General features: G+C 45.6%; 1 protein-coding gene across 43 annotated transcripts in view; it reads right to left on the reverse strand.

Moving 5' to 3' along the window:
• The window catches only part of LOC123330947, a 419,147-nt gene extending 412,798 nt beyond the window's left edge, over positions 1–6,349 (reverse strand). For 5 of the 43 annotated variants that reach the window (XR_006547271.2, XR_006547257.1, XR_006547249.1 and 2 more), the window contains exons 1-2: positions 5,609–6,326; positions 924–1,221 (exon numbers count right to left, since the gene is read on the reverse strand). Coding sequence is in view for 5 of the 43 variants with exons in the window: in XM_044933629.2 (XP_044789564.1) it covers positions 924–989 (66 nt within the window). In the remaining 38 variants the exon portion in view is untranslated. Of the gene's footprint in view, positions 1–923; positions 1,222–3,626; positions 3,894–5,608 lie in introns of those variants that run through there. The other 38 variants (XR_006547252.1, XR_006547251.1, XR_006547253.1 and 35 more) reach the window with 20 other exon arrangements.
• Positions 6,350–10,835: the final 4,486 nt, after the last annotated feature.

Consider the following 10,835-nt stretch of genomic DNA (forward strand, 5'->3'; position numbering starts at 1 on the left):
ACATATGTATACCTAAGGCTGATCCATGTTAATGTATGGCAGAAACCAACACAATATTGTAAAGTAATTATCCTCCAATTAAAAATAATTTTTTAAAAAATAAAATAAATCACAAGCAAAAAATAATGGACATCTTGCAAGTATATTACTGACCAAGTCAATATGAATCTACAGTGCTAGAAGTCAGGACCTGATCACTCTAGGAGGCTGTCCAGGAAGAGCTGGGGACCCCTGGGTTCTTTTGGAGTGCTCCCTGCAATATTGTTTCTTGATCTGGGGGTCGGGGGTCAGCAACACTTGAGAACCAAACAGTGAAAAATTGTATTGAGCTGCATATTGATGATGTGTGCCCTTTCCTGTATATACGTGACCTTCACAAAAGGTTGCAAAGAAACAATAATAAACTAAAATGATTTTTTAACATTATTCCACTCTGTGACCGAGATCCAAGATATAGTAGACATTTGTATATTAGAAACTCAGCAATGTAGATGATAAATGTAATGTTAAGCATGAAAATAACCTTATATAACTGAATATGTTAGATGTTTTGTAAATGAAAACATGTTATAGCATCTAGCTCATGTCTCTGGAAGTACTGAGAGCGCTCAGACTCTTGAGCCGCTAAAATCATCCCACCAGGTACATGACGTGATCTTCCCACCCACCCATCCACAGGGCACAGAGTCCCACAGAGAACTGGCAGAATCACCCTCTTAGCATCTAGGTTTTCTCAGGAAATGGAATTCCCCACTGTAATTATCTCAAGTGTCTCTAGCTGAGTTGAATAAATTAGACATGCAATCTGTACCTCATATTTCAAGAACTGTGAGTTATTCCACAAATTTTAAAAAAGAAAAAAAAATAATGCAAAGAAAAGAAAACTAGAAAATCACTGTGTAGCCCAGACAGTGACAACAAACCTGCTTGGATTTGGGACTTGGAGGCAGGGGAAGTGGTTTGGGTGTTCTCTTTTTTAGCAGCTGCATGTTGACAGTGGGTTCACTCAAGGGGGGTGTTGTTACTGTTCAGTCACTCAGTGGTGTCTGACTCTTTGCAACCCCATGGACGGCAGCACACCAGGCTTCCCTGTCCTTCACCATCTACCTGCGTTTGCTCAAACTTATGTCCACTGAGTCAGTGATGTTATCCAATCATCTCATTCTTTGTCACCCCTTTCTCCTCCTGGTGTTTGGGTTGAAAACGCAGTCTTCAGTTATCCTGTGGGAAAAAGGAACTGTGAGCCAGAGGTATGAGGACCAGTTAGCCTTTATTCAGACCCTGGGCTCTGCAGGGTGTGGGGGATGCCTAGCACCTAGACCCGGAAATGCTAGCACTTGGCTGGCCAAGTCTCTTAGGATCAAGTCTACCTGGCTTCAGCTGCCCCCACCCAGCCTGGTCCAGCTGCCCCTTCTCCTCTGGGAGACAGGGTGTGCACCTCGGGGAGCTATGGGGAGGCACCGGGAGTCCTGACCTTCCCACGTTGGGGCAACCTGTCTTCACTTGGGAGGCTAGAACATGGCAAACTCCTGCTCAAGACGCAGTTCTCTAGGAGGTGTTTCCAACCCTCCCCAGCCTCCACCACCCCCACTCCCTGCTCTGAGCGCCTGGAGGGCTGACTTCCGGGTCTGGATCCCCACTCGCTTCGTCTGCCTCTCTGTCTGGGTGGGTGGGTGGGTGGATGGGTGTGTGTGTGTGTGCTGTGGGTGTGTGTTGTGGGTGTGTGTGTGTGTGTACATGTCCCTGCATTGGTGTGTGTCTCCTCCCCTTCCTGGTTCCCTCTAACTTTGCCTCCCTGTAACCTCTCCCTCTGCCCTTCTCTGTCTCTCCCCTTCCCTCTTTCTGTCCCTATGTCTCTCCCTCCCACTCTGTACCCCGGCCCATTAGATTCTCTCTCTCCCTTCCCTCATGTGTCCCTCTCTCTGTCCCTGCCCCCATCCCTCCTCTGACCTTGGATGTGTCAGAGTCGTGGCTGCCCCTTCCTCAATTTCCACATTTATTCATTGAACATTCTATTCCCATAACACCTGCAAGCCACGGAACAATCTCCACCTAAGAATGATCTGTTAAGTACTATGAGCTCCTTGGCTGAAACACAATCACTCGAATCGCACCTCCCTCCCATACCTGCATCTCCACCTACACCCTCCATCTGTCTGTCACCCCACATCTGTCTGTCACCCCACATCTGTCTGTCTCCCCAGCCCATCTCCCTCGCCCCCTTCTATTCTTCTCCCATATCTCCCTCCTCTTCTCCTAGGCTCCTCCTTTCCTGCTCATGTCAACTCCCCACCATGTACCCCCACTCTGCACTGCCCCCTCCGTGGCTATGATCACCTCCTTCTGTCTGTCTCCATTTGTCAGCTTTGAGCTCTCAGAATTCACTCTTCCTACAGCAAGAAACATAGATCTGTAGTCGGTCTTATATCGTTTACCAGCAAGGAAAGAGTCTCCCTCTCTTGAATTCAGTAGGAAAAAAACCTAGTGGAGAATTAGGATTGCTTCAACCCAGACCAAAGTCCTTTCCTTTAGGCCAGTTACTGTGGCTGGAGAGGGGATATCCCCCATACCCTCATTTAAATTTTAAAATGTGTTCAAATTAAATGCAAATAATCTCAAGATGACTTGGCATTCTTATTAAATTTCAAAGCTACCCTATATAGAACAAGCTCCAGATGGAGTTTATTTACCCTTATCTGTGTGTCTTGCAAAGACACAGTTCACAAACCCATCAATCTATTGGACTGTAGAGCCCATAAGACAGGGCTGTGCCTGTCTGCTTCTCTGCTATATCGCCAGCACACAGCCCAGGGATGCTCATTACACGTCTGAATAAAGAAATAAATACACGACAAATGATGGGGTAGATAGATGATCAACAATAATTTCTTAAGACAATTGAGAATGTCTCTTCACTAAAAACAGACTTCCTTCTCTACTCACAGATACATCCCCATACTTCACCCAACCAAAGAGAATTGGAACTTAGCACTTCTCCATTTTTCTATCAACCACCACTCCCAGATGCAGCGTATTCTGGGGACCTCCCATGGCATGCTAAGCCACAGGGAACCTTGCCCTCCCTCCCACACCTGCAGCCCTTTCTTCTGATTCTTTTTAGGACCATCTTCTACAAGAAATCCCAAGTGTCAGACCTAGAAGGTCCATGAATGAAGGAAACAGCCCTGGTTTCCACCTGCCCACGCTGACCCAGCTGAAGAAGGCTGAAGCTCACAACAAATGAAGCATCTCCCATCTGATTGCTTCCTCACTGCCTATCTGACCCAGGCTCAGGAAGCAGATGAAAGTGAGGACAGGATCATTAGGAATCAAATCTGTACAAATGAGGTTGCTTACAGCAGATTAAAAAAAGCAACTCAGGGTCCTTTTTCTGGGTATTGCATCATTTCTCACAAGGCGTCTTTGCAAACAGCCCCTAATGATAGAGCGGGCCTCAGAAGAACCACATGAAACTGAATAAAACATCAGTGCTGGGCCAACAGGGTTGATCGTGCATTTTAAAAACCCCAGTGTGCAGAGAACAGAGAATTGGCTCCGATCAGCCAGACACATACAGCCTTTTTTTTTTTTTTTAAGCTAGATGAGACCTTCATCTTTCAACTCACCTCAGGGCTTTTGTATTTAAAAACCAGGCAGGAACACAACGAAAACACAATTTGTGCTCCAACACCAGATCTTTTTGATGCCCCAGCCAATCCTGACCTTGAATGTGTCCGAGTTGTGGCTACCCCTTCCTCAATTTCTACATTTATTCACTGGAACATTCTGTTCCCATAACACCCGTGAGCCATGGAACAATTTCCACCTAAGAATGATCTGTTAAGTACTAAGAGCTCCTCGGTTAAAACACAATCACTCAAATCATGCTCTTGAACGAGTCATCAAACATTGTGAAGCCTCAGTCTTCCTGTCTATGAAACGGGAATAATACTTCCTACATCACATGGTGGCTCATTTTCATTAAATGAAAACAAATGGGTGAACCACCTCACCCAGGGCAGTGTATCACTTATGCCATGTATTTAAATAGTATTAGTTCCCTGTGTATCCTAATCAAAACAGAGAAAACCAGAACCCCCTATTTCGTGATTGCCTTTCAACACAAATGCACACACTGCAAGCCCTAGGAGACAGCCCCCCAAGCTGGAGAGATGGACCTTCAATACAGACCCTGTACACGGGATTTCATTCCCCACACCAGCTGCATAGAGATTATAGCCAGAACAAATGCACCAGGAACTCCATTATCCAAAGTCATGGGACATACTGATGAGGCGGTCAAAGTAGAGCGAAGAAGTAACAGAAAGTGGCAACCAAGACAATGGATGAAAGAGCCAGGTCACTTTTTTATTTAAAAAAAAAAAATCCAAAAGGCAAAAAAAACCAGGAGGATGAAAAAGGACAGGGTACAGGGACATAATTCTCCATGTGTTAGTCCAGGTCCTCAGAAAGGCAGCACCAAGATGGGAAGAAGCACCAAGATTTCTACGAGGGGACATGACTTATGTGAGAAAACAGGGAAGGGGGCTAGAGAAGATGGGGGAATTGCCAGACTGCATCACAGAGAAGGAGAGAGGGCAGGAGGGTTGGTGTGCCGCGTCTTAGCCTCTCAGGGAGGTTCAGCAAGGTCAGAGGTCACTCTATGAGAAGTGGGGGAAACATTCTCACTTCCATCAGTCAGCATTTTTGACCAATAATAGATAACAGCGTCTTCCTCCCTTGCACACTGGCCTGTCTCTACAGTGCAGGTCACACTCTGAACAAACGGACAAGAAATAGAAATATACCACAAAGGGACTTGGAAAGCTTGTAAGCCAGGTTAGAAACCCATGATGCTGGTTCCAAAAGGAATGGTGAGGGGAGGTCCAGGGATACCAGTGAGAGAGGCCTGGGGAAAGAGGCAAAGGGGCCAGGGTGTGCTCCTGTCTTGATCTGGGCCCCTCAGAGCCTGAGACAGGGATTGATTGGCAGTTGATTTATTTGGAAGATGAACCAAGGAAGTTGGCAGGAGGGTGGGAGGGGATGAAGCTAGGAAAATAGGCAAGAGACACGAATGTAAGGGTGTGCTATTGAGGTTGCTAGAGGCAATGGAATCTCAACTCCCCCAGGACCTGAATACCCCAAAAGTGTCCCCTAAAGAACCAGAGTCTAAAGCATCTACCCACGGGCTCTCTTCTCACTGTTTGAGAGCTGTCTTGAGGAGTTACTCCTCCAGTCTTCCAGGCTGGAAAAAGCCTAGACAGAAAGCCAACTCTTAAGTGAAGACAGTGCCAGGGGTTTGCAAGCCTGAGCATGCCTGAGACCGCACATCACAGCTTCAGGGCAAACCAGAGATGGGCCCAGAGGTGAAACCCAAAGGCCACAGCTCCAAAGGCTGTCCCACCAGTGCCAATCCTACGATACCACATTTAACCCTTTCGTTATCTGTGCCCTCCCACCCTGATACCCCAGAGCATTTCGATTCTGCCCGATTTCGAGGTCCATCAACCCAGAACTCAGAGGAGGGTGAAGAAAGTAGCACAAAGCCAGGCCTTTCCATCTCCCAAATCCTCCCCCTCCCAGTAAAGCCCTCCAGAGGCAAACTCACCCCACTCCATGAAGGATGACTCTCAGAGACGTGGACCTTCAGGTGGGACAGGCTCACAAGTCCTGGCTGACACCACAGGGACCTCTCTGCTGCAGGTAGGGTCAGCTATTGTCGCAACTCAGTAGCTCAGGTCACTGGCCAAAAAACCTACATCTACATTCTAGCTTCACGCCTGTCTCGCCGTCACAACTTTCAGACTAGTAGAGTCTGCCTCCACCTGATGCAAATATCTAGTAATTAAGCCAGCAGCCTTCAGCCCAAGGTGTGTATCAGAATCACCTGGCGGGCCCAGGAAGCATCCAGAGACCTCTGCTTGCTGAATAGGAAAAGGAGGACCTGAGTCCTGATTGGTCCCCTCAGGAGATTCTGAGGCCCATTGAAGTGTAAGAACCACTGATTTCAGCCTGGACCACAGGGTCTCAACAGCGTCGGTGCATTCAGCTCTCCTGGGGATCCCGTTCAACTGCTTCAGCAGCCTTGCTGTGAAGGGCGGGTCTTCACCAGGTGGGTCTATGGCTCCGATAGGCGTCCATGTGAGACCAATACAACCGGTCCACGGTCCAGCTTTGAGGAGTCAGAGCTCCGATGCAGAACTTGCTGATCTCAAGATGGCTTCACAGAGGATCTGCAGGAGTTCCTGGGATCTCAGGATCTCAGACTCTCCTGGGTCCTGTTTTTCCCTGGTCTCATGGTTCCCCACAGAAACCAATCCATGCAAGCATCAGTGATTTTTCGGCTATCGGTGGAGAAAAGAAAAAAATCTTGCTATGCTACTGCCTTTTTTGGAAATTGAATAAGCTGTAGTATTTAAGCTAACATATCCCAAATATTATCGTTTTATCAAGTAATCAATATAAAAACTATTAATGGGAAGATCCCCTGGAGAAGGAAATGGCAGCCCACTCCAGTACTCTTGCCTGGAAAATTCCATGGACTAAGGAGCCTGGTAGGCTACAGTGCATGGGATCGCAAAGAGGCGGACACGACTGAGAGACTTCAGTTTCAGTGATATATTAAACTCCTTCTTGTTTGGTTTTCATATTCATGCTCAGTCACTAAGTTGTGTCTGTCTCTTTGCCACCCTATGAAAATGATAGCCTGCCAGACTCCTCTGTCCATGGGGTTCTCCAGGCAAGAATACTGGAGTGGGTTGCCATGCTCTCCTCCAGGGGATCTTCCCAACCCAGGGATCAAACCGGGGTCTTCTGCATTGGCAGGTGGATTCTTTACCACTGAGCCACCTGGGAAGCCCTTTTTGGTATTATTAATACATCTTAGAAATCCAGGGTATAGTTTGTAATTACAACCTGTCACGTTCCAAGCAATAGCTGCATGTGGCTGGTGGCCACGATATTGTATAAGGCAGTAAGTACCCTCTTACTCTCTGGCTTATATCACAATCGAGAAGTTCCTTTTCAACCAACCTATGTGCTTCTTTTCAAGCATCACACAGTCCTGGTCCTTAAGCCAAACCTCAGCTCGAGAGAGAACAAGAGCTTCAGATCTCTGAAAACACGTTCTTTTTTTGCATCTGGCTTTTCAGTGGCATCCAAGGAAGTCCAGGGTGACCAACCAGCCCAGTTTGCCTGGGACTGCCCCAATCTTCATGCTCGAATAGCTAAATCCCAGAAATACCCTTAGTTCAGATAAACCAGGAGAACTGGTAATCCTTTAAGTCTGTTTCTGCACAGATCACCCTCTAACCTTAGAGGACTTTTTTCCGTAGGTAGGATAACTGCCTGGTTCAGCTGTTAAGAGCTTAACGTACATATAAGATCTGCAGTCTCTGAGTCCTGGACAACTAGCACAGTTTCTTTCCATTCCCATCTCTCTGACTCTAATATCGACTCTGCACATCGATGTATCTCACCACATTTCAGGCGTACTGTAACAATGAGAAAGCACCTTGAAAACTGAGAAATTAAGTACATGTGTCTACTACAATGCTTTTTGAGCAAGTATTATATGCCAAGCCCTGAGCTAGAGCTTTACCTTCATTATGGGCTTTACAACAACCCCATGGAGGTAGACAAGTACCATTATTGTCTTCATCACACCTCTGAGCCAAATAAAGCTCCGAGAGGCTAAGTAACTCACCTACAGTCACACCATTCATTAAATCTCAGAGGTGTGCCTTGATCCTAGGGCTCTGAGGCCAAAGTTCACTAAAATAACAAAACAGAAGAGAAATAACTGAGAGAGGGGAGATCCCTACATGGCAATATTGATCTCCATGCTACAAGAGAAATGCTCGAAAACCATAGGCCCTTGACAAAAAATAACAAAAATTTCCAGGGATATTTGAGATAAGATCATATGATATATCTTCAAACACATTTAAAGAAAGGATTTATGGAAACTTATGAGTCCTAGTCACCCCTCTACATCCAGCTTTTAGGAGGAGCACTTGCTATTCCCTTGACCTGGGACACCATGGCCCCTGATGGAGCTCTCTGATCACCCAGGTCTCAGCAGCTTCCTCCACGAGGGCTCCGCTTACTAACTTACCTAAACTTCTACCTCTCATCTCACTCACATGTCACCTTAGCCCATAACCCCACTTTATTTGGATTGTAACACTCCCCGGGGATCTGCCGTTAGCAATACCTTATGTTTGCATGTATCAGCTTTGTGTGTTAATTTCTCCCTTCCCATATAAGCTCCATGGGCCAGGGACCTCATTAACCCTGTTTATCCCCAAGTCATGGGGCCTTGAGAGCAGAGTCCAGTACATGGCAGGCACTCAAACTTCTGTGATTGTTAAACAAAAGACCTGAAAAGTTATGGAATATATTGCCAATATGGGGGAAATAAACTATGTGATTGTTTTTTAAATGGTCTGCAATCAACAAGCAAAACAAGACTTGGTCAAAGGACTTATCTTCTTAGGACTGATTCATCGCCATTGGCAAAGTGACCAAACCACAAAAGCTATATTGAAATCTTCTCTTGCTGCAATGAGTTCTCACTCTCTGCTTAAAGACTGGAATCTATTGATTACAATTACCCAAAGTGTCACCACTGGTGACACCCACTCAAACTCCCTGACTCTGGAGAAGTCAAAACCCAAGTTGGCCAAGCCAGAAATACCTTCACCAATCTGGTTGTGTTCTGAATCATTTCTGTAGAAACTGGACAAATTCCCAGCAGAGACTTCCAAACTTCCAGCAATTATCCTAAGGTCTGATTAGCATTTTAAATGTCACCTGTATAAATTAAAACCGTTTACAGCTCACAATGTCATTATTTTGTGATTCACGATTTCGCCGCCACTAGCCAAAGTGCACTTTTTTGAAAATCACATCCTAAATGTTACCTGCTGGATTAGGCCTAGCAAAAAAAAAAAATCTTTCTGTTGGTTCAAGTACCTAGCTTCTCTTTTTCTTCTTCACTTTGGTAATCTCAGCTTCCTTCCTTGGAACATTTTAAGGATTGAAAGTGTCAAATTTGCCAGAGAGACTATTTGAAAACAGTTCTTTTGGTGATGTAAGTTATTCAACACCACTGACTGCTGACTTGAAGAATACAAATGAGGATTTCTGAATATATCCCACATCAATCAAGCATCATTCATCATCATCTATCTTGTTGGTGCTCACATTACTTTCCCATAGATCGGAGGATGGGATAATGATGTTTGGAGGTCATCTCTACTCCTGGCAAATTTTTTTTAACCAAAAGTAATATTTTTTAAAATTCCCTTTTATGTACACTTTCTCTATGCCACCAGCATTTCACTGATTTACCGCATTTTGTTCAAGAATTATAGAGCACAGAGGCATTTTGTTTCTATGATCAGAGGCAGCTGGGCTATGAAGTCAGTGGGATGGGAATTCCAAGCTCCTCCTTCAAGCTTAGGACCTGAAACAAGTCCTGTAGCCTCTGTTTGCCTGAATTTTCTTCTGGCCCAGCCCTACATGGGGAACAGAATAGAGCCGGACACTCAGGCCAACACAGGGGACAGCTAGAGGGTCAGCCACAAATACTCCACCTGGGGCCATGGTGATCTTCCTAAACTTCCACTCCCCCACTTTCAAACTTCTAAGCAGAGATCAGAAAACTTTTTCTGTAAAGGGCCATATAACAAATAATTTTGATTTGCCAGGCTATATTGGGTTGGCCAGAGAAGGAAATGGCACCCCACTCCAGTAAAATCTTGCCTGGAAAATCCCATGGATGGAGGAGCCTGGAAGGCTGCAGTCCATGGGGTCGCTGAGGGTCAGACACGACTGAACGACTTGACTTTCACTTTTCACTTTCATGCATTGGAGAAGGAAATGGCAACCCACTCCAGTGTTCTTACCTGGAGAATCCCAGGGACAGAGGACCCTGATGGGCTACCATCTATGGGGTCACACCGAGTCAGACACGACTGAAGTGACTTAGCAGTAGCAGTAGCATTGGGTTGGCCAAAAAGTTCACTGGGGTTTTCCTTGTTCAGGTTTTTCCATAACATGGAAAACCCAAAGGAGCTTTTTGGCCAACCCAATATGTTACTCAACTCAGCCCTAGTAGCATCCATGTAGCCATAGACAATATGAAAACACATGGCCAAAGTTGCATTCTGGAATGACAGCTCACCTCTCCAGCCCCATTGCCTACCAATATGCCCCTCCCCATCACACTTCAGCCACACAGACCCCTTCTTTCGGTTTCTGGAGAATTCCAAGATTATTCCCTTAGGGCCTTTGCACTAGCTATACTTTTTTGGGATCCGTTCTGCTCCTGTTATTAGCACATGCCTGGTTTTTCCCTGACATGTATCTGTCCACTTATTGTCACCAATTTGGAGAGGTTTCCAAGACCACCACCTCTTCTTATTAATATCTTCTGCTTCTGTTACATCCGTACCATTTCTATCCTTTATGGTGCCCATCTTTGCACAAAATGTTCCCTTGGTATCTCTAATTTTCTTGAAGAGATATCTAGTCTTTCCTATTTTTTGTTTCTATCTATTTCTTTGCACTGATCACTGAGGAAGTCTTTCTTATCTCTCCTTGCTATTCTTTGGAACTCTGCACTCAAATGGGTATATCTTTCCTTTTCTCCTTTACCTTTCCCTTTTCTTCTTTTCTCAACTATCTGTAAGGGCTCCTCAGACAATCATTTTGCCTTTTTGCATTTCTTTTTCTTGGGGATGGTCTTGATCGCTGCCTCCTGTACATTGTCACAAACCTCCATCCATAGTTCTTTGGGCACTCTATCAGAGCTAATTATTAAGAAGAGG

This window comes from Bubalus bubalis, chromosome 21, assembly GCF_019923935.1.
Source record: "Bubalus bubalis isolate 160015118507 breed Murrah chromosome 21, NDDB_SH_1, whole genome shotgun sequence".
Classification (NCBI taxonomy): domain Eukaryota; kingdom Metazoa; phylum Chordata; class Mammalia; order Artiodactyla; family Bovidae; genus Bubalus; species Bubalus bubalis.